Source organism: Pseudorasbora parva, chromosome 6, assembly GCF_024679245.1.
Source record: "Pseudorasbora parva isolate DD20220531a chromosome 6, ASM2467924v1, whole genome shotgun sequence".
Taxonomy (NCBI): Eukaryota; Metazoa; Chordata; class Actinopteri; order Cypriniformes; family Gobionidae; genus Pseudorasbora; species Pseudorasbora parva.
The window spans coordinates 41,731,545-41,756,386 of NC_090177.1; the positions used below are offsets into that span (position 1 = coordinate 41,731,545).

Consider the following 24,842-nt stretch of genomic DNA (forward strand, 5'->3'; position numbering starts at 1 on the left):
GGGCCTGTTCCTTGTCCTCTCTGAGCTTGCACAGTGTCTGTGCAAGTAGGCTCACTGGGGGAAACGCATATTTGCGCAGGCCCAAGGGCCATCCGTGTCGAGTGTGCCCTTGGTCAGCGAATAAAACCACTGGCAATGGGTTTCTGGGGAGGCAAACAGGTCGACCTGTGCCACCCTGAACTGAACCTACATCAGCTGGACCACCTGGGGGTGGAGTCGCCACTCTCCCAGGAGCACAGCTCGTGACAGCTCGTCGGCCACACGGTTGCGCACACCAGGGACATGAATGGCCTGAAGCGCCTCAGACACTTCTGACAACAGAGGAGGAGATGGGGGGGGCGAGTAGCGACATGCGACAGGAGTGTAGACCACCTTGGCGGTTGATGTACGCAATGGTCGCATTGTTGTCCATACAGACCAATACATTTTTGCCCCATAACCGGCCTTTGAGGCGGCTCGGTGCACAATGTACTGCTAGCAACTCAAGGCAATTGATGTGCCAATGCAGGTGCAGGCCGTCCAAACCCCTGACACTGCATGCCCGTTGTACGTGGCACCCCAGCCCATGGTCGAAGCATCTGTGAAGACCACAGCATGCCTGGACACCTGTTCTAGAGGCACTCTGGCCTGAAGGTTTGGCGGCAGGCCGAGCGGTGTTACTGCCAGTGTGGCCGCCATATGCCCCAGGAGCCTCTGAAATTGTTTCAGTGTAACCGCCGTCCTGCATTGAACCGTGTTCAGGCAGTTCAGCATCGACTGGATGCGCTCTTCTGTGAGGTGCGCTGTCCGCTCGACCGAATCCAACTCCATACCGAGAAAAGAGATCCTCTGCACAAGGCCTAGTTTGTTCTTTTCCCAGTTGACGCGAAGACCCAACTGGCTGAGGTGCCTGAGCACCAGGTCCCTGTGTTCGCACAACTGCTCCCGGGACCGTGCTAGTATGAGCCAGTCGTCGAGATAGCTAAGAATGCGAACGCCCTGTTCTCTCATGGGCACAAGGGCCCCCGCCGTGACTTAGTAGAGAAGCAGTAGAGACGGGTTGTATCGTCTTCCTGCAGCGAACACAGTAGAGCAGACTGTGCCGAGGGTCTTATTTTTATTTTTTGCAGGGGCGACGCCCTTGGCGACAAGAAGACTGAGGGGCGGCCCATGAGGCACTCTGATGGTACGTCAGGGGAAGCTCTTGATTTCCTCTGCCAGCTACCGACTGCAAAGAACTGCTGGGCTCAGTTTTCAACAGTGTCGCCGAAATGGCCACCTTGTGAGATGGAAGCATCTTGAAGTGTACTTTGACAATCACTCGCATCTCAGCAAGGCAAGCCAGGGGGCGTTTCTGGACCACAGAGATGGACATCGTCTGGCCGAGGGCCTGCGCCGTGACCTGATCACGGTTAGTCAACATGCACAGCTCAACCCCGACTCAGAACTACCCACGTGCATTAAGAGTGCAGGGTGGAGATGGTCTGCTTACAGGCACCCTACCAAGGAGGGTAGTGAGGGAGGATAAACTTATGCAGTTCTGGCCCCTTTGGCATTCCATATCCACAGTAGTTCCACACTGACAAGTTTTACATGCACATCTGGGATAGATCCCAGGAAAGCACAGCTATTTACTCTGAATCTGATTCAGCAAAGCATACACCATTACAGTGGGCTCAGCATCATCTCCATTCCCAGAGCACAACAGCCCTCTCTGCGATGCAGCGATTGACATCTGATTCTCAGCTGGAGCCCTGAATGAAATGCTAGGTTCCCCCATAAGAAGGACCAGCAATTCCATCCAGAAGCTCACAGCTTGCAGTGCGCTAGAGGGGGAGGAGGGGTTGGTTCCCCGAGGAAGCCCCACCCACCTCAGGTCACCCCAGCTATTACACCAAAGTAGACCTCTCCTGTTGGCCACCAGGGAGGGCGCTACAAGGGGAAATAGGCAAGGGGACAGCGCACATAGAGCGCCGAGCAAGCACTGGGTTGCCGTGCCGTGCCGTGCCGTGCCATGAATACGTGTAGCCTGTCATGCGCGCTCTCTTAATCATATAAGGCAATCTCTTACCAGTCGTGAAAACGGCTTTTCAGTGCTCTAATAGCGAACCGAACCAGTTGTGAGAACAGCCTTTTATTGAGTTTTTGCTCAATAAAACAAATAGAAAGAGAAAGAGAGAAATTCAACCCCGCTGCAATGAGGCAACTCCAACACCAAATGAGGAGAGATCCACCTAAAGAGCTTGACTCGTTATAATATTAACACATGCTTGTAGAGAGTGATATCAGGACAATCCATTCACCACTTGGCTTCGAAGCAAAAGGTTAATTTGATACAAGCACCTGTGCCTCATTTATACCCGCTCTGAAGTGGCATGAGCAGCTGATGCGTGGCTCGTTTAGTTACACTCGAAGTAGATTGGCTCTCGCTAGCGAGATTCCTATTCGTCGGTACTCCGACGTGGCATCGAGAGTGACCGACTGAATGGGAACTAAAGACATTGTCAGTGTTGCTTTAACATTCACATTGCGCAACCAAACTCAGATCACCTGCTTTAGGCTTTCTCGAATTCACTTCCCCTGAGCTCAGCTCACCCGGTGCTGCATGACAGCATTATCAATTATTCATGCATGATAACACCCTCACATTTACATCATGATATACAGTATAAGCAATACAACATGAGTAACAAGTGCAGTATCACACAAGTTCTGTTTTTCTACCCAGAATAGCATGGGTACAAATGTGATATTGATTTTATACAACAGTTTGATGAAATAAATAAGTTAATGTGTTCAACATAAGAAAGTCATATTTGGAACGACATGGGGGTGGGTAAATGGTGATAGAATTTTAATTGTTAGGTGAACTATCTGTTTAACTTCTGGTTAAGATAAATGTTAATGTGTGCCCCCTAAAAGCACAAGTGGCCCCTGCCTATACCCACCAGTTAACGTGGTCTAGAACCGCTACTGCTGAATGACCCCTGAAAAGTACTTCTTTTGCTTCATTTTTCTAGTTATGTTGATACTTGTACACGTAGTAGTGTGTCTTAAATCATTCTGATTGAGAACAAGTATTTGAATATAAGAATTTGAATTGGTTTAATACTGACTAAAAAATTAGATGGTGACAATCCGAGGTGATCGTTGAGACCTGAGGTTTCCAAGACAGAGATAAAAGAGCATATTTTAAATATACTTGTTGAACAGTATTTGTGAAAAGCTCCACAAATATTGTATTCTACTAATGAGTAAAGTTAAAAACAACAATTGAAAATGATGATAGATCTATATTTACCACAGATGTTTATTTGCAGGGTGGCACGGTGGCACAGTGGGTAGCACTGTAGTCTCACATCAAGAAGGTTTCCGGTTCGAGTCCCAGCTGAGCCAACTGTACAAACTATGTGGAGTTTTCATGTTCTCCCTGTGTCTGCATTGTCTCTGGCATTAAAAAAACTTCTGTCCGGATATAAAAAAGACATGTAGTGAACAATAAGTGATGAAAACATGGCTATCCTTATTACATGTGCATTTATAGGAGTTTCCCTTTCAGATGCAAAATGTATGGGACAATGAGTATGTAAATAAATCTCGCACCGTGATATACTAAGGTTTGCGGTAGTCAATTTACTGGTATTTTCAAAATTATGTAAAGCCCACATTTGAAGGTTTTATTCTAGCTTTATGCATTCTTTATATTCAAGTAAGCTTCATAAAAAAACATTTTGAACAAAAACCTGAGAAAAATAGCATTTTTGTCAAAGACTACGATGTGCATTATCGCTTGTTTTTGCTTCTTTTTTTTCCCTGTGTTTTGCTTCTAAAATTCTGTTCTCACAAGAACTCACTATATGACCTATTAATATATTAACAATATAGATAGGCTATAGATAGGAGCAGTTAAAGACCTTTCAGAGTACATTCTCTGTCCAAGCTTGACTTTCATACTCTTAAGTAAACTGTGACATGTTAATGTTCTCTCGTCACATTTTTACAACTCTTTTGTTTCATAAACGAGCATATAACGTTGCACTTAAATGATACATTTAACCATTACGATAACAAACAACAAAATAACAATTACTTTTCACATCATATTTTTTGATCGCTTTGCACAATATTGGTTCCTGTACAAACTTGTTTCTGATCACACTATTTCCATGAGCAATTAAAATACTGTTTTTGTGCTCAAAACCTACTTAACACATCAAAATACTAAACATAACTGTCCATAGACCCCTTACTTGAAACATACTGAATTGATCTTACTTGCAGGAAAAGATATAGCATTATAAAGTAAATTAAAAGGGAAGCATCTCAATTGTTGTGCATCATCTTCTTGTCTCTGCTAACCTCTCTATTACGCGCTGTTGAGCAGACCTTGGTGAGAGCTCCCCCTAGCAGTTTTGGATCATTTACACAACTGCATATACATGTACTGTATACATGAATAAATATCATTCTATGTACATGCATTTCGGTTAGGAGAAAACAGGTCACAAGGTGATTATTATATAGATTTAATATAGATTTTTTTAATCTGAGCATTTGACTACTTGAAATTTGATCAGGCTTTTTCATTGCTATAATGTTATAAGAAAGATTGTTTCATATGTTTACAGGGATAGTTTGAAAAGATTTTGTTTGCCTAAAAATATCAGTGCAGTTGCAATTTGTTTAGCTCTTTTTTCAGTAATTAGAATATGTTGTTCATTGTGTCTGTCATTTTTATTTAATTTATGTGTACTAAAGGTATTTTTTTAAATGCTATGATGCAATAAATGCTAACTGAAACCAAATGGCAATATTATGAAAGGTATCCTGGATAAAGTCATGTCTAAGAAAGGCAACATGCACATACATTAAGATTGTTACGGTGAAGGGACTAGGACAGGGAGTTTTGTTTTTAACTTTTTTCATGATATTCTGATTTTTCTTCTCTTTTCATTTAGTTTGTGACACCTTAAACTGCGCTGCAAATGAGATTTGCCGTTTTAGAGATGGCTATGGCTGTGGTTGCTTGGAAGGACAAAGACCTCATCCTGAAACCTTTGGTAATTTTGTTGTAGCAGACGTACTGCGCTGCAAATAAATTGCATTAACACAAATGGCAATATAGGCCAATACAACAGTTAATTCACTGATCCCTCTTTCTGTTTAGATACCACAGAGTTCTGTTCCATCAGCACTGGCACGATATCTCTTTCCCGCTGCCTACTCTTTGAATCTTATTTTCCTACTGAGATCCTGCACCTAAATGATCCCAGCTGCACAGGGACTGTTAAAGATGGCAGAGTTCTGTTTCATTTTGACCATGAAAGCCACATCTGTGGTACCACTCTATGGGTAATGCTTGTTTCATTATCATTTTCTCACCAGTGCTACTATTTAAATATATTTTAATCTATAAATACCTCTGACGGATAGTAAACTGACTTGAAATTGATATTTGTTAATGTCCTCACAGAGCAATGGCACTCACTTCATCTACCAAAACACCATTCATTCTACCTTGCCGATGGGAGTTATTACAAGACTGAAATGGTTGAATATTACATTTTCTTGTGCGTACCCTCTGATCCAGACTCTTTCTATGCCCAAGGACATCCAAGCTGAACACAGGTAGGAACTGAATCTATACAGTAGCAAGAGAAAATATGTGATCCGCTTGCTTAATCTGTGAAAATGTGAATAATTTTAACAAAATGAAAGGGACCATACAAAATGCTTTTTTGTTGTTGTTGTTGATGTCCTGAATAAAATATTTTGCATTAAAAAAATACATATACACTCTCCAGGATATACTCTCCAGTTCCATCTCAATCCTCCTTGCTTTGACGGGTTTCATCCCCCTGTTGTCTGTGTTGTCTATTGGACTTTCATCATCAGAATTTTTACCTCTACAAAGGAAAATTCAATATTCTAACGTTAAAATCTATCCTGCCACAGATCTAAGCAGGGGACAAGTTTGTTACGGACCATTTTATTGGGTGTCCAGCTCAGTTCTCTCTCAATGCAGGCATACTCGAGTTTTCAGTCTCTGAGCATGCTTGGCCAGTTTCAATCAACACTGACCACCAAAAATAAATTTCAATGCTTCCCATTCATTAACTAGACTGTGGCAGCCATGGCCCAAAAATATATTTTAACTTTTCATAAGAACATGAAAGGTCTTTAATGTTGAGTTTTTCACCATTGCTATCAAACAAACTAAAACCAAAAGCTATATAAGGCATTGTGACTTTTGTCAAATCACAAAAGACTGCAAAGAAAAGGGGAAAAGAGGAGGTTGTTAGCCAGTATCACCAGAAGTATCTCCCGATCACCTGGCTGCCTGGGTGTCCAGAACCCACAGATGTATGCACTCCATAAGTCCATGAGGGACAGACAGCAGGTGGATGGTACATATATCCGTGCCCTTAGGACCTCACTGTGGAGCAGGTTCGGTGAGGGTTGCCTGGAGGATCCGATCCTCGAGAGACCATTAGATAGTACTAACCACCATGGCTGGAGGGAGAACTGGTTCAGGAGGATTGGAGTTGGTTTAGAATGATGCAGACAGAATAGAGCATCAGCTTTGGAGTTTTTTGTACTGGTTTGGTAAGTAATGGTGAAGTCAAACCATGTGAAGAAGAGAGCCCAACATGCTAATCTAGGATTGAGTCTCTTGGCATTTCAGAGGTACTCCAGGTTTTGGTGATCAGTAATCATTTCGAAGTGATTCTGAGCACCTTCCAGCCAATGTCTCCAGCTAGCAACTCACAATTTCTGATGTTGTAGTTCAGCTCCGCTGGTTAAAGCTTCTTGGAGTAGAAGGTGCATCGATGGAGTCGAGGAGGCTCACCCTGCCACTGGGACTGCTTTAATCCCTGTAGTGGATGCATTGACTTCTGCCACGAGTGGGAGTTAAGGATTTGGATGGACCAGGATTGGAGCAGTTGTGAAGGCTTCTTTGAGATGTCGGAATGCTTTAATGGCCATGGGATTTCAGGACAGAGACTTGGGCTGGTTTTGGAGCAGTGAAGTTAGGTGAGCTACCCACTTTCCTCTGGACCATTTGGATACCTCGGTGGTCAATGATGTATCCAAGGAACTGGACAGATGGGGTGTGGAACTCACATTTCTCCAGCTTGAGGTACAGGTGGTTCTCTCTTCGGTTCTGGAGAACCTGCATCACATTGTGACAATGTTCAGCCTGGTTCCGAGAGTAGATGATAATGTCGTCAATATAGATAATAATGAAGTGATGAAGGTACTCCTAGGACACCTCGTTCATGTAGCCTTGGAAGACTGAAGGTGAGTTGGACAGGCCATACAGCATCTCCTGAAATTTGTAGCGCCTGCCGGGGTGATGAACTCTTCCATTCGCCATCCTCGCGGATCCTAATGAGGTTGTAAGTGCTCCGCAGGTCAAGCTTGGAGAAAATGCGAGCTCCACTGAGCTGTTCCATCGCAGCTGGGACCAGAGGAAGAGGATAGCGACACTTGACAGTCTGGGAATTGAGGGTCTGGTAATCGATGCACAGCCGCAAGCTTCCATTCTTCTTGGCCACAAAGAAGAAGCTGGATGTGGCAGGAGATGTCAATGGATGGATGAAGCGTTGTTTAAAAGCCACCTGAATGTACTCCTCCATGGCCTTCTGTTCCGGGATAGTCAGTGGGTAGATCTTACCCTTAGGTGGAGTGGCCCCAGGCAGCAGGTCAATAGCACAGTCCCATGGCCGATGAGGTGGAAGACAGGTTGTCAACCACTTCAGAGGTCTCAACAAAGGTGGAGCTCAAGGGCAGAGAGGAAGAACTGGCAAGATCATTTGGAAACACGGTACAGTCAGTTCCGAAAGCAGGCATCACTCCATTGTAGAATCTCTCAAGAGTTCAAATTAATGGTGGGTTTGTGTTGAGTCATGTAGGTGAATCCCAGGATAATGTCAGTGGTTGAACCTTCCAGCACTGTGAACAAGTTTCTCCTCATGCAGGCAGCCAACACGGAGCCTGATGGTGGTGGAGAAGTGACAAACACGACCACAACCCAGCTGCTTGCCGAGAATGGTGTGGATGGTTAACTCTTCATGTGGACAGCATTTCCTCTGGATATTGAGTCTTTGGAGAAGTTGATGAGAGATGAAATTCCAAACAGAGACAATGAGTGCTGGAAGTAGAGTTTTAGGGGTTATAATTTGGACAGGAGTACGAGTAAGAGCTGCAATTTAAAGTAAACACTGAAGAGTACTCACAACTGGATTTGGTGGACATATCAGGAAGTTTGTGATCATATGCCCTTCTCCCCCAGACATAGAATGCATAGAGACATAGGCGTTTGATTAGTCTTCTTTCTCGCTCCGTGTGGGACAGATGATAGGAATCTACCTGCATGGGTTCTTGTTTTGGAAGGTCAACAGATGGATCAGTGGGTGGAGGATGTCAATGCAGGTGGATTCACAGCACAGGCAGATAGACGTTGTAAGCTGCGTACAGCTGTTTGAATTAAACTTTCTAGGCCGACGGTTTCATTGTTTGTGACCATCTTGTGATGTACCTCAAGACTTAGTCCTTGGCAAAAAGCAGTGAGTAGAGCTGCTGACTGGGTGCATATATAGTGAGAGTCTCTGATGAGGTGCAGGTGCAGCGAATCAGTATCCTGGTGAATGTGAAAGAGTGGGTAGGTCCTGGTGATAAGGTGATGATTGTGGCTGACTATGTGACACCTATCATAATAAAAAGGCAAAAATACCAACAATAATTCTTTAATAAATAAAGAAAGAAAAAAGAAAATAATATCTGATTCCATGTGGCAGTTGTTTCACAACTATACGGTCAATCATCACAATAGATGATAAGTCATCATCAGCAGTGTTGAATCATTACGAGGTCTCAAGAAAGCAAAACAGAACTCCTTTCAGGACATTCAAAGTAAATGATTTGGCAAAGTAATGTGATCAAGACCTGCCTGGAACTAATTTAAATCTTTACAAACTGTATTCTCTAACTTCCACTAACTGTTGTGCGCGTGTTTACTAGAGACTGGCGTTCCAGCATATGATGTAGGACATTCTGGTGACAATTTTGTCATTCTGTCATGAAAACTTTTCCACCAAAAAAATGTTTGGACTCCTCGAATGAGACAATAAAAAATCAAATGTGGTGTGAAAATCGAATCAGACCATTTACAGACCATGCTGCCACAAAAGTTATCAAAAGCTTTTTGATAAACCCAACCGGTTTCAAATAACACGCAAACTAATTTGTCGAAAATTTGCCAAATTGGACGTGAGGCTATATCTCGGCAACACTTTAGCGTATTCAGACCAAACTTGGTATTTGTCATCCCAATCATGACCTAAGGCTACATGTAGCATTTCAGAAAAGCACCACCTACTGGTCAGGAGATATGAAAAATGCCTTGTTTTCTTATAACATCTGAATGATTTGCAAAAAATATCTAACGTATCTAAATATATTTAAAAAAATGCTATTTGCCTATATATTTATTGTTGTTGTTTGTTGTTGTTTCAACACTTTTAAAGTGTTTCTAAAGAAAAGGTGCAAGGTTTAATGCAAGGTTTGTAATGCATCCCAACCTTACTGTGCAGTTGTACTATAAGTGGTTGTTGTTAATTTCAATAATCTTGTTCATTATTCATGTAAATTTTACATTTTGTCCCACAGTGTGATTAGCATAGACATTTCTGGCCAGGGCGCATACCAGATCTACATGATTCCTTACATGGATGCACAGTTTACCCACCCATATGAGGGGGACTTTGAAGTCCAGGTGAACCAGCAGATGTATGTGGCGGTTGAGGTGGAAGGAGTGGATAGAAGTCAGATTGCAACAGTTCTGGACACCTGCTGGGCCACACCAGTTAATGATAGCAAATATCACATTCGCTGGAATCTGATTATTAGAGAGTGAGTATCCGACATGACGTTTCCATTGAAACATCAAGCCATATGACAGAGACATAATAATTTCTGACATTTCAGACCATTCATAATTTTTACTTGTAATTTTGGATTGTGTGTTTTAAGGTGCTCTAAAAGTACTATATGCTTTATATAAGTCATTATTCAAATGTGTTTCTAGATGTCCCAACCCTGAGGATGGAACAGTGGAGGTTCTACAGAATGGCATTGACACAACAAGCCGTTTCTCCTTCAGGATGTTCAGCTTCACCGGAGATCCCGATCGCATCTATTTGCACTGTCAGGTTCACCTCTGCCTGGTGCAGAATGGAAGATGTGCACAGGTAAAATATTCAATAATCATAGCATTTTTTTAATCTATTTTTGATACACCACTTACATTGCTTTAAAAGTAACCTCCAGATAAACTACTGTATTAATATTATGATACCAAAGAAAACAATGAAAATTACACTGTAGAATTTTTGAAAGTAATGTTAATTTATGTCATCTTTAGTCATGCACCCCAGGACTTAGACGTAGAAGGCGCAGATCTTTGGACTTCAGTCACTCTGCCGCGATCTCCATGGGTTATTAAGAGAGCTAGATGAACAACATTGCAGGATGAAAGATAAAGCCACTATAGAGGAAGTGCTATTTAAAACAGTAAACCATAAAAAAAATGAGGGTGAGGGTTCTATGACTGCATAGTAGTCTTGAAATTGTATTAAATCATTTAGATTAAAAATAAAATCCAAATGATTTAATACAATTAAAAAATAAAATAAGTTTTATTTTCAATTTACAGTGTTCATGAAGTAATATTATATCCTTGAATACATTTTGTTAGCTTTGAAATGAATTTGAGCTTCAAGCTCAGAAAGCTGTTTTTATTCACATAAACTATAATGTTATTCAATTCTTAAAAAAGTAGAAGTGAAAGAAGCCTGTCAATCGAAATGAGTTGAACACACAGTTATAGAGATGATTTTGATGAGGTTGGTGGTGGTCTGTCCCCCTCTATATAAAAAGAGGTGGGCAGAGGTTTTTTGTTTTTTTGCTACTGTATGGATCCCACCGTAGTCTTATTCTGTTTGTGTGCATTCATATACACAGCAAAGTAAAGTTTGGATTTATATTTATCACAAGTTTCTTGATGAATAAATTATTTCTTCTATCGACTTCTGTATCTTCATTTTCCTCGTTGTTTGTGTTCAACCACTCTTCCCATATACAGTAAAATTTTTAGCAACAATTTACTTAAAGCCTTTATATAATGCATTAAAGTATTTGGTAACACTTTACTTAAAGCCTGTATGCATAATGCATTATACAATATTTTAACGCATTACTTATATCTTATAAAGACACCTTTTATCGTATTGTGTGGTCTCATGAACAGTTGTAAATATATATGAAAAGCAGAATGGTTGAGCAAGAAGAAGAGAGAGTAAGGTTTTTTTTTTCAATGTTTATGAAGAAAGAGGAAAGTTAAGTGGATCTTGATAGAGACATGGAAAACTAAAGCCAGCGTGCTGGATTAGCAGGACATTCTTTGTGTAGAGGTGTACAGCAGTACGGAAGTAGTTCAAACCTTTTTTTTTTGTGCAGATTCTCATTGTATAACATCACAGGGCTGCTGTAATCAATAATGTAAAATTAAGAAATGGGGGGTATATCTACTCTAAGCTCGAGTTGAAGCTGCTTCCATGAGCCCAAGTTTGCTTAAAGTCCCAGTAAACCAGTTAAAGACCCAGTGCAACTGATTTTATTTTAGTGCTGTGATACATTTCCAAGTGAAACTGAATATACAAGAGGGCAGGGTTTTAATTCAGCGCTCCTCCTCTCCATCTCTTGCAACACACAGCAAACGTGGTGTGAGCGTCTCTGCTGCGTGGCATGTCCTTTTTATTTCGGCATCCATGTTAACAGTTAGAGCTTGCACACTGCCTGCGTGGCACGAAAACACATGCATGCTAGAAATAGAACCAAAGCCTATTTTTTCCCGCAACATACAAACGTGTTGGAAGCGTTTGCAGAAGACAAAAAAAAGAATAGGATATTTTTTCCCGTGTATTAACGTGAGATTGAATCAGAATGAGAACAGTTAATCAGGTCCCTACAGGATGATAATGTCATTTATTCAAACATTACCAACATCTGAAAACAATAGATCTGTGCTTTTCTTTGCCATCATGTGTTTTATACATACACAGGTAGAGCAGCCAAAAAGTAATTTTTAAGTCAAAATCAAGAGCCCAACCAAAGCAAACACTAATCTCCATAATGGTGACTATTTCCTTCAGTGATTCTGCTTGTTTTCATCCGGTGTCTTCACTAATAGCCACTCAAGGAATCACTTATCTCATTAACATTAGCAATGCTTTAGTGTTGCCTTTAACACTTTTGAGTGTGGAATAATATGCTTCGTCCTTTGAAGATAGAGAAAAATGTGCATGTGGACAGATTCAGTAATTGTCTTGAGCTGGAGACAGAGTTCTGCACAGAAATGGAAACCATTTGTTGCTAATAGTGTAGCTGAGATTCAGAGTCTTACAAACCTTGAATCGTGGCCGCATTTTAATGGACAAGACAATCCAGCTGATTTAGCTAATTGAGGAAAGAGTGCAAATGATCTCATACAGTGTAAACTCTGGTGGTATGGCCATCTTTAGTTCCAGCTAGCCATGGACTTTTGTTGCTGAATAATTATATTTTTCCTGCTTAGATGCATATTTAATGCTAAGTGTAAATAACACAATATTATTTTTATTATGTTGTGTGTATCTGCAATGATCTTTGTTACTGTCACCGGATCTGGGCCCTGTCCGGATCGGATGGTGGACCTGCGCCTGGACATGACCAGCTCATCCTGGAGTGTCTGCTGAGACTGTGTCAATTGCTGTCTCCTCTGAATTTGCCTCACCGTCATGTCATCCTCAATAAACCCGTCTCCGGCACGACGACTTCGATCTTTCATGTCCTATACTCTAATGTAATCGACGCACCATCCTAAATAAACTTGTCTCCGGTGCAATAACTCCGATCTTTCATGTATTCATACTCTTGTGTAATGGACGCTCCATCCTAAATAAACTTGTCTCCGGTGCAATAACTCCGATCTTTCATGTATTCATACTCTTGTGTAATGGACGCTCCATCCTAAATAAACCCGTCTTCGGCGCAATAACTCCGATCTTTCATGTATTCATACTCTTGTGTAATGGACGCTCCATCCTAAATAAACCCGTCTTCGGCGCAATAACTCCGATCTTTCAAGTATTCATACTCTTGTGTAATGGACGCTCCATCCTAAATAAACCCGTCTTCGGCGCAATAACTCCGATCTTTCATGTATTCATACTCTTGTGTAATGGACGCTCCATCCTAAATAAACCCGTCTTCGGCGCAATAACTCCGATCTTTCAAGTATTCATACTCTTGTGTAATCGACACCCCATCCTAAATAAACCCGTCTCTTCTGGGATACCCAGAAATTTTGAGTATTCCTAATATGATTTCTGACCTGTAAGGTTGCCAGAATAATAATCATACACGGTGTGTTAATAGGCCAGAGGAGAACTGGCACCCCGACTGAGTCTGGTTTCTCCCAAGGTTTATTTTTCTCCATCATGACCCGATGGAGTTTTGGTTCCTTTGGTCGCCTTTGGCTTGGCTTGCTCAGTTGGGGACACGAAAATTATGATCAAAGTTACTCAGCTAAATATACAAATAAAATTTATGAATTAGGTTTTATTTAATTATATAAACTATAATATTGATCTGCCAACATCCTCGCTCTATGATAAATTAAAATAAGCTGATAACATCACTGTTTTCTCCGGAGCGACTGTACAGCCAAATCTAATTTTGTTAGAATATTTTCCTGTTTGACACTGTGAAGCTGCTTTGACACAATCGTCATTGTAAAAGTGCTATATACATAAAGTTGATTGATTAAAAAAAAAACTGAATTAATGGCTGCAACAATGTAATAAATAAAAAAAACACAGACTCCAGTCAGATCAGCTTTGGGATGAATTAGAGCGGAGACTGAGAGCCAGGCCTTCTCGTCCAACATCAGTGCCTGACCTCACAAATGAGCTTCTAGAAGAATGGTCAAAACATCCCATAACCACACTCCTAAACCTTGAGGAAAGCCTTCCCAGAAGAGCTGAAGCTGTTAGAGCTGCAAAGGGTGGGCCGACTCCATATTAAACCCTACGGGTTAAGAATGGGATGGCATTAAAGTTCATGTGCATGTAAAGGCATACATCCCAAACCTTTTGGCAATATAAACTAGGTGTATTTTGCAACACAAATGTATTGCAACAAATATTATGTGTTTAATTTAATTTATAATTTTAATTAGTTACATTTATATAGCGCTTTTCAAGGCACTCAAAGCGCTTTACATTGAAGGGGGGAATCTCCTCAACCACCACCAATGTGCAGCACCACCTGGATGATGCGACGGCAGCCATATTGCGCCAGAACGCTCACCACACACCAGCTGATTGGTGGAGAGGAGCCCGAGTGATGAAGCCAATCAGGACACCGGGAGGATTAGGAGGCCATGATGGACAGGGGCCAATGGGCAAATTTGGCCAGGATGCCGGGGTTACACCCCTGCTCTTTATCGAAGGACATTCTGGGATTTGTAATGACCACAGAGAGTCGGGACCTTGGTTTAACGTCTCATCCGAAAGACGGTGCTCTTTGTCAGTATAGTGTCCCCATCGCTATACTGGGGCGTTAGGACCCACACAGACCACAGGGTGAGTGCCCCCTGCTGGCCTCACTAACACCTCTACCAGCAGCTACCTGCTTTCCCAGTTAGTCTCCCATCCAGGGACTGACCAGACTCAGTGGGAAACCAGTCTTGGGCTACAGGGTGATATGGACACTTAATGGAAGTGTGAACCTTTCCAAATAATTTGTGGTGTGTAAAGTATTTTGAGACAACAACAGCTAAATAAACTTAGTTCACAAATAATGGAGCACACATTTTGTACGTTTTTCTCAACAAACATGTTTTCTCCTTCCAAACTAATATTGCAATATTGACATCAGCACAAAAACTTCAAATCAGGTTTTCAACATTATGTTCATCATCATTAACTTTATGCATATATAAATGAACATTATGTTATGGATGAGGAGGCACTACACCAGCAAGGAGATCGATTTACATCAACTAACTATGAACATACACACGTCCTCTACACTGCAAGAGAAACGTTAACAACATAAACCTTCATCCCTTCGTTTGCATAAAGTACAAATTAACATTAAAAATTTACATTACACGGTTCTTTCCTGTCTCAACTTAGTCGTTTTTCTCTACTCAACACAGTTGTACAGTTACAATAGAATATAATCTTAATAAATTACATCATCATATACAAATATGACGGCGTGGACCCACACGCATTTATACAGGTATGGTACATAGTGATTTCATTGCAGTCAAAATCATATTAATACAATATGGTACCTATAGAGCATTACAGTGTTATTTTTTCAAAGCGTAGTTCTTTTGTTACCCAACATTTACAATTATAACACTACATTTTTATTTCTATACATAAACACAACTCATACACACTGAATATAATAAAGAGGATACTCCCCAATACGATAACCCCGACACATGTGCCCTTCCGTACTTTTTTTTGTGTACGTTAAGGAATATTTTGACAATGCAAGGTCTTTTTTTTTGTCTTTTGTCTTTTTCTAGACTGAACAGTTTCAGACAAATCACAAAGATGCTAGGGGGTCTTTCCTCTGAATGTATTGTGTCACATCCTGTTTGTTGTTCATTTGCACTCCCACACTGAAACTCCATGAACGATACACAGATCCACATATTCACAATGTTCTCAGTACTGCAATCTGGAAAATACAGGCACACAAGGAGCACTGCTTGCATTTTCAAAATCGTGGCGGTACGCCACACAGAAGTCGGCAGTGGGAGGAGTAAAATACAGTGGTCGCAAAAGGTATTTAAGTCACACTTAAAGGGATACTTCACCGCTTTTTCATTTTAAACTGTTATTCCCTTAACTAAGACGAGTTGCAGGTGTGCATGCACTTAATCGCTCTGACGCGCGGCGACGATCTGATCTTAGCCCACTAAGCCCAGTTCATTCACTATGGAACCAAACAGAGATCAAGTTAGAAGCGTCCAAACACCTCCACGTTTTCCCCATTTAAATACGCAAATAGTTGAATGACCTAGTATTGTGAAATAAAATAAAACGTGGCGCTTTTTTAAGCGGATTAAAAAGGAGAACTATAATGTATAGAGGAATAGCACTTCTGAGAGTACTTCGACTCGTCACGCCTGAAACATTTTCCCTCACATCTCCCCCTCCACCCTGTTGGCAGAAATGAGAGAGGGAGGATTTTTCAGGTGGGACTTTTTACTGCGCCGAGTCGAAGTACTCTCAGAAGTGCTAATCCCCTATACATTATAGTTCTCCTTTTTAATCCGCTTACAAAAGCGCCACGTTTTATTGTGTCACCATACTTGATTGTTCAACTATTCGTGTAACTGTATTTAAATAGGGGAAACGTGGAGGTGTTTGGTCGCTTCTAACTCGATCTCTGTTTGGTACCATAGTGAATGAACTTGGCTAAGCTAAATGCTATCAGATCGTCACCGCGCGTCAGAGAGATTAAGAGCATGCACTGAGACGAGAGAGGTGTGTATCAACTCGTCTTAGTTAAGGGAATAAAATAGTTTAATATGAAAAAGCGGTGAAGTATCCCTCATTTCAAAGTATTTTTTGTTTGTTTTGTGTGAGCAGTGTGCTATCTTTCTGTCAAATAAAACCAAAGGATTACACTAAGTAGCTTAAATATTCAAATCCTTTTGGGATCCAATGTACAGTATATTGCCAACAAATCATATGTTGGCGCTATGTGTGAAGCTTTTTTTATGATTTCAAAATGTATCTAAGTTTTTGTAACGCTTTTCAAACGTGATGCAAAAGCAGAGTGTATTAGTTAACAGCCCAAGAAACTACAGGCAATCCTCAGAGTGGATACATTTATCAGATGTAAATATCAGATCTAACTAGTGATGCATGCAACAGGCCAGCTGTGAAAGTCACTCACAGTTTGACTGGAGTTAAAGTGCCCCTATTATGCTTTTTCGAATATTCCCTTTCATGTAGTTTGTTTATAGCTGTTTGTGAATGTCAATGTCTGCAAAGTTTCAAAGATCAAAGTGCAGATAAATGTTGTCTGAACCGATTCTGAACTGCCTGAGACGAGTCGTCAGTATTTCCAGTCTTCCTGCATTAACCAAGGTAGGTTTGTGACAAATTTACACAATTACATCCTATGGTGTTTTTCTTCGGCAGTAGGCAAAAAATGTCTACTTTGTCCTGCCCACAAACACTGTACTTGTAGCTGAGACTGGTTTGGTTCGTGGTGTCGATATATTGAAAATATGCTACTTTCTGTTTTACCAAAGCAAATAAATGTTGATGGATTTCCAAAGGATGAGGACTCGCGCTGGAATTGATGAGATAAAACCGATGCCATCTGTACTGTCTGTATTACTGTGTATCAAGTGCTGAGGAAAATCCGGAGACGAAATCTGGCAATGACCGTTTGGTTTCCGGCATGTCGATTAATCACAACAGACTGGGCCATCTGACCAATCAGAACAGAGGAGGCTCTCGGAAATAAGAAACATAGAGAGACTGAATCCTTTATTGAACCGTTTTGACCAGGGGTGTCCAATCCTGCTCCTGGAGGGCCACGGTCCTACAGAGTTCAGCTCCAAACCTAATTAAACACACCTAGAGCTGCAAATCAACGTCTTACTAGGCATACTAGAAACTTCAGGCAGGTGTGTTGAGGCGAGTTGGAGCTAAACTCTTCAGGACAGTGGCCCTCCAAGAATTAAGGCCCGGTCGAAACGGTTCGATAAAGGATTCAGTCTCCCTATGTTCCTCATTTCCGAGAGCCTCCTCTGTTCTGACTGTTCATACATCCCAGTCTGTTGTGATTGGTCTAATCTGCTCTGATTGGTCAGATGGATCCATCTGTTGTGATTGGTCTACCCTGACCACTGTGGAAAAAGAGCTGCAATGTATATTGTAAACCTGTAGGAGACATCTAAAACAAAATTAGCAAACTTTAAAATGGCATAGTAGGGGCACTTTAAAATTTGCTGCGCATAAGTAGCCCAAATCATGCACAGAAAACATTAATCTGAGCAACATTGATTTTGTACAAGAAGTGACCATGAACACATGCCAAATAGAGACAATGCTTATACAAGACCATCTTGGAGCAACAAACAACAATACATGATTTTGACAAACACGAGATGATACTGGTCAACCATCATCCAATTGGAGAACTGGGGTCATGTTCAGAACAGCACACTTACTATTCCTACGTGTATAGTAGGCATACTGTGTACAGTAAGCAAATTATATGTATACATGGAATACCCAGAAATACGTTTATTTAGCAACAGTAGACTATATTAAGATGCAAAGTCCTTGACCTTCCATTTCTAGTGTGACAGGGGAAAAAAACAGTTTGACGCCTCTATTTTGGCAGTCTCTAAATGCACAGTTTCAAGACAACTGCACTGTTTGACAAAGATACCTGGACACCACTCGCATGCAACATGAAGACATCACATGCCAACAATTGCATGCTACTGTTAAAAAGTTTCTTGCTGCAAAATGCATACTGTTTCACATACTATTTTTAAAAATAGTATGCAGTATCCATTTTATACTACTACTAAGTATTCTGTTCTGAACATGAAGAGTGTCTGAAATCACCCTGTACACCCTAATTCATCATTCCCTACATCACTCCACTGATATAGTCCACTTGAAGGAGTGAATGAAAACTAGTGAGTGAATTCGGACACTCGGGTGGGCCGGAAGGACTGCCACTTGCATAATTTGCACTTTTTGTTTAATGATCATTTAAAACTTAGCAAACTGGCAGCTCCAGTAACCTCAACCTTAATTAAACAATTAGATAATCAATTTAAAAGGAATTTATATACCTGTGTGATATTACGCTGTATCCACATTGGACAGCACTGACAATGGTTTTGGACACCACTGCAAATGGCTGTCCCCTCGAATAAAGTCACCTTTTTAAGGAATTCGCACACAGCCATATATATTCTAGCTCCAACACTTCTTGGTTGACATTGAGTCTGCTGCCCTTGGTGGTCACTGTGGGAATTGCATACAGTACAGATGGTCTGAGGAACCAAGGGCTACATGCTCCATAGCACATGCTGCTATGCATAAAGACACAGACATCAAGAGAACGATATCTAATATAATAATCAGCGCAACGAGGCATGGACTGATGGTGAGAGTAAGAGGAAAAACCGAATAGCCAGTTGTGAGTCATATTCTGTTTAAACACCATGACACTGGACAAGTACCCCGTAATTTCACACTGACTGTGTTATATGAACTTTGTACTAAAATACAGCAGAATGGCCTGATGAATAACTGTTCAGTTGAATATTATGCTAATAGGAGTATTCTATACTCATATCTGTATTATCATTTTAAATATAACATGTAATCTGCACAAATAATGTGTATCCTGTATTTGCATAACTGATGGGTCATTTATTTGTTCAGATCTGTTTGTATGTATATTGTTTTAAATATTTGCAAACAGATATTAGTAGTGAGCAAGCTCTTCCCCGCCTCGCAGATAAGATCAATATATATATTTACAGTGTTGGATATTTTACTAAGATTTTTTTGATTTTAAACAAGACTGCATTGCACATCTTCAGGGAAAGTCGTTCATATTAAGTCTCTGGCTTGTGTTTGCCATGTTATTAGATCGGACAATCAGAGCTGCCTCCAAAGGTGTGTTGCCCTCCGGTCAGGTGATCAGATTTCCTCAACGTAATTGGCCGGGTATAAGCCTGTCCGGCCGCCGTCCAGACGACCTCTGCACCAGCCCTGGTCATCTTCCTCTTCGATCTTTGTCAATTCATCACCTGTGGGTGATACATATTATAACTGACAAACCTGCCATATGTATAGTCAAAAGTCTAGGGATGCACAAAATTTCGCCCACTGAAAATTATAGACTGAAAATGGCATTTTCGTTATTTGGCAGGAAATATATGCCATCCCACCCCTCTGTGTTCAACACTCAGGTTTCACTCTCGCAGAGCTTTTTTGTAGAATACGCACAACTTAGAAGGGACTCAGGCCCCGTTTACACTAGTGCGTTTTGGTTTTAAAACGCATAACTTTTGCTACGGTTACACCAGTTATCTAAACTTCTCCGGTGTTTTTGCAGACCCTGTTTTGGTTTGAAAACTCTGGGGTTGCTTTTCAGTGTAAACGGACTAAAATGGAAACCGATGGCATGGCTGCCCACATTACGGTACCTAAACAACAAAATCAGCCCAGGGCTGTGTTTCTCAAAACACAAGGATCTTTTTCATTTTTTTCATTTTAAAACAAAAATGCTGAGCTGAGCAGGTGAGTCTGTACTGGCAGAGGGTTTGCGCTGCTCTATTTACCCGCTTGTGTTGTGTGCACGCGCTCTGCTCCATCGCTCAGCCCAAACAAACGCTCTAGTCATGAACCATTCACCAGAAAAGCAAAGCATGCTCAAATAACGTGCCTTCCTTAAATTTCTCTGGACTTGTTTCTATTTGTCAGTAGCCGTGTGCTGTAACATGGTGTGGTATAACCGTGTTGGGCAACGCTGGTAAAATGCTGCTACTCTTTTTACCGCTCACCACTATCAGCTCACATTCTCTGATAATAATAGCTTTCTAGGACTATGCGTTGCTTTGTGTGGTTGTTTTATTTTATTGGCTGTATTTTTTTAAATTCAGATTTAAGAAAATGATTGAATTTAAAAGTCTAGTATTAATAAAATTATACAAAACAAAAACTAATGTAACTCTTTTATTTATAGTGTATTTATAGAGTATTTGTTATTATTATTATTATCACACATCTTCTGAAAGATTACTGAATCTCCTGATCAAAACACAGGTGAAGAAGAAGCAGAAACAAGCAATATCATATATAATTGTATGTATACGTAAAATAACACAGTCATCAACATTAAACAGCATATAAATAAAATAAAAAAATCATAAAGTTACTCAATGAACTGTCGCCCCAGGATGAGCTATAGGGCAGAGAAGCTTTGGGGGTGTTGATGGACTCATCTACTCCATCTGTGTTTTCACATTTAAAAAAAAGAATACTTGAAGCTAGAATAAAAAAGCTCTATTCTTTTTTTTTTCCAGAACCAAATATTCTGGGGGCTTTGAAACTTTAGTGAAAATTATCAAAAATGCTGCCGCTGGCTGGAAATATTTTCTTTTTCAAAAACGCTGGCGGGGAAAAGGTTAAAATAAGGAATCTTTTTTTTTTCTTTCAATTTCGGTTTTCAACCAAGTGCATCCAGATTATTCGGTTTCAGCCCAGAATTTGTGGTATTTGGATCACATTCCATATAAAGACATTTTAGGTCTTGAATTAGGTCAGTTTTCCGTTCTTTTCCGTTCCTTAACACCAGAAAAAAAACTACCTTTTGTAAAATGTAAACTACCTTTTGTAAAATGAAGTAAATATCGAATCACATGTAAACAGGTCCAATTTAATTAGGTCAAAAAAGCACTCTTAAGTTCAACTAAAATGTAATATATATGTAAACTATAATATATTTTCATATAATTGCAATTACATGTCTGAAAACATTATATTCAGTTTGTACATAAGTATATTTTATTTTAAACTGTATTACTTCAATCATAAGTACTCTTTTTGAAGGTATGCTCAAGTGTTATAAGGGAATGCAATGACAAAATGATTTTAAAATAATTGGAACAAACATTTTGTTTTGTCATTTTTATGTAACCAAATTATGTAGCTAATAATCCTTGCAAAATATGTTTTTATAAAATATATGAAATGCCCAAAGTAATACAATTAGAGAAATATAATTTCATTTAATACAGAAAAATGTTACATCATTTGCCAAAGTTATTTTGAATACGAACTTTTTACTAAAAAAATAAAATATATTAGCACATATATTTTGCTCCAGTTTGCTTTAACATTAATGATGACATCTAACATCAGTTTCTTGCTTTGCATTTTAGCTAACTGCACTTTACCTGCTTTGAAGGTCAGCTCATCCTGCTCTTGCCCTTCATAGTCATACAGTGCTCGCACTCGCACGCCTCCTCTGCTGACCGCGTCCTCCTCGAAAGAGTTTCCACCGCCATTCGTCTCGTTCCCCGAGTATCCGGCGGGTTGATCATCATCGGACCATTCTGTGGAGTACGCCTGGTTCTTATCATAGCTGCTCACGCTAGACAAAAACAGGGGACACGAGCTGTTAGCATCAACACGAAAACACAACAACCATTTCCACTTTAGTTTTTACACTTTTACAAATTACAACCACAACATTTTACAGCCAGATGCCAAAAGAACCTTTTAAAGTTCTGTGGTTATTTAGAAAACCATCTAGGTACTGTAAAAAAAAAAAAAGTCAGGGGTGCTCTAGGGCTGGATGAAATTAAATATTAGCAATATGTATTAATTAAAACATACTATAAGCTTTTTATTTATTTAGCAATTGGGAGTTCAGTGCCTTGCTCAAGGACCTTGCACCTCAGTCATGTCCTGCCGGTATTGAGAATCGAATCTGCAACCTTCGGGTTACCAGTCTGACTCTCTAACCAAACATTAGACCATGACTACCCTGTATTTACTACATTAACTAATGTATTAACATCACTTTATAAACTATTAATTAACTATAAACTATCAGTTTGGAAATAATCTATGTGCTTTGTTACTGTATTTATTATAAAGTGTTACAGACAGACATGTTCAAAAGTCTCTTATGTCCAAGTCCAAGTCAAGTCCCAAGTCTCTGAGGTCCAAGTCAAGTCTCTGAGGTCCAAGTGAAGTCATGTCAAGTCCCAAGTCTCTGAGGTCCAAGTCAAGTCTCTGAGGTCCAAGTCATGTCAAGTCCCAAGTCTTTGAGGTCCAAGTTAAGTAACTGAGGTCCAAGTCAGGTCTCAAGTCTCTGAGGTCTACGTCAAGCCTCAAGTCTCTGAGGTCCAAGTCAAGTCTCTGAGGTCCAAGTCATGTCAAGTCCCAAGTCTCTGAGGTCCAAGTTAAGTCTCTGAGGTCCAAGTCAGGTCTCAAGTCTCTGAGGTCTACGTCAAGCCTCAAGTCTCTGAGGTCCAAGTGAAAGTCTCAAGTCTCTGAGGTCCAAGTCAAGTCTCAAGTCTCTGAGGTCTAAGTCAAGCCTCAAGTCTCTGAGGTCAAAGTCTCAAGTCTCTGAGGTCCAAGTCTAGTCTCAAGCCTCTGAGGTCCAAGTCAATTCAATCCTCAAATCTCTGAGGTCCAAGTCATGTCAAGCCTCTGAGGTCCAAGTCAAGTCTCTGAGGTCCAAGTCAAGTCATATCAAGCCTCTGGGGTCCAAGTCTAGTCTTTGAGGTCCAAGTCAAGTCATGTCAAGCCTCAAGTCTCTAGGGTCCAAGTCATGTCAAGCCTCAAGTCTCTAGGGTCTAAGTCAAGTCAATTCAAGCCTCAAGTCTCTGGGGTCCAAGTCATGTCAAGCCTCAAGTCTCTGGGGTCTAAGTCAAGTCAAGTCTCATGTCTCTGAGGTCCAAGTCAACAAGTCATGTCAAGCCTCAAATCTCTGAGGTCCAAGTCAAGTCTCAAGTCTCTGAGGTCCAAGTCTAGTCTCAAGCCTCTGAGGTCCAAGTCAAGTCAAGTCAAGTCAAGTCTCTGAAGTCCAAGTCAAGTCATGTCAAGCCTCAAGTCTCTGAGGTCCAAGTCTAGTCTCAAGCCTCTGAGGTCCAAGTCAAGTCTCTGAGGTCCAAGTCAAGTCATGTCAAGCCTCAAGTCTCCGAGGTCCAAGTCAATTCAAGTCTCAAGTCTCTGAGGTCCAAGTCAACAAGTCATGTCAAGCCTCAAGTCTCTGAGGTCCAAGTCAAGTCTCAAGTCTCTGAGGTCCAAGTCAAGTCTCAAGTCTCTGAGTTCCAAGTCTAGTCTCAAGTCTCTAAGGTCCAAGTCTAGTCTCAAGCCTCTGAGGTACAAGTCAAGTCTCTGGGGTCCAAGTCAAGTCATGTCAAGCCTCAAGTCTCCGAGGTCCAAGTCAATTCAAGTCTCAAGTCTCTGAGGTCCAAGTCAACAAGACATGTCAAGCCTCAAGTCTCTGAGGTCCAAGTCAAGTCTCAAGTCTCTGAGGTCCAAGTCAAGTCATGTCAAGCCTCAAGTCTCTGAGTTCCAAGTCAAGTCTCAAGTCTCTGAGGTCCAAGTCTAGTCAAGCCTTAAGTCTCTGAGGTCAAAATTATGTCAAGCCTCTGATGTCCAAGTCAAGTCTCTGGGGTCCAAGTCAAGTCTCTGAGGTCCAAGTCAAGTCTCAAGTCTCTGAGGTCCAAGTCAAGTCTCAAGTCTCTGAGGTCCAAGTCAAGTCATGTCAAGCCTCAAGTCTCTGAGTTCCAAGTCAAGTCTCAAGTCTCTGAGGTCCAAGTCTAGTCAAGCCTTAAGTCTCTGAGGTCAAAATTATGTCAAGCCTCTGATGTCCAAGTCAAGTCTCTGAGGTCCAAGTCAAGTCTCTGAGGTCCAAGTCAAGTCTCAAGTCTCTGAGGTCCAAGTCTAGTCAAGCCTCAAGTCTCTGAGGTCCAAGTTATGCCAAGCCTCTGATGTCCGAGTCAAGTCTCTGAGGTCCAAGTCAAGTCTCAAGTCTCTGAGGTCCAAGTCTAGTCAAGCCTCAAGTCTCTGAGGTCCAAGTTATGTCAAGCCTCTAATGTCCAAGTCAAGTCTCTGAGGTCCAAGTCAAGTCATGTCAAGCCTCAAGTCTCTGAGGTCCAAGTCAAGTCAAGTCTCAAGTATCTAAAGTCCAAGTCAAGTCTCAAGTCTCTGAGGTCTAAGTCA

At 40.9% G+C, this 24,842-nt stretch overlaps 1 protein-coding gene and 1 long non-coding RNA gene across 3 annotated transcripts in view; one reads left to right on the forward strand and one right to left on the reverse strand.

The window, feature by feature from the left end:
• Positions 1 to 4,965: 4,965 nt before the first annotated feature.
• Positions 4,966 to 5,577, forward strand: LOC137079422 (uncharacterized). Its single transcript, XR_010905504.1, has 3 exons — positions 4,966 to 5,039; positions 5,147 to 5,331; positions 5,453 to 5,577. It is a non-coding gene; the product is annotated as an uncharacterized lncRNA (long non-coding RNA).
• Positions 5,578 to 16,508: 10,931 nt separating this feature from the next.
• pacsin1a (protein kinase C and casein kinase substrate in neurons 1a) overlaps positions 16,509 to 24,842 on the reverse strand; it is a 75,439-nt gene continuing 67,105 nt past the window's right edge. For both annotated transcript variants that reach the window (XM_067446955.1, XM_067446956.1), the window contains exons 9-10: positions 22,058 to 22,254; positions 16,509 to 19,906 (exon numbers count right to left, since the gene is read on the reverse strand). In XM_067446955.1, coding sequence (XP_067303056.1) covers positions 19,797 to 19,906; positions 22,058 to 22,254 — 307 coding nt within the window. In that variant the 3' untranslated portion in view covers positions 16,509 to 19,796. The remainder of the gene's footprint in view (positions 19,907 to 22,057; positions 22,255 to 24,842) is intronic.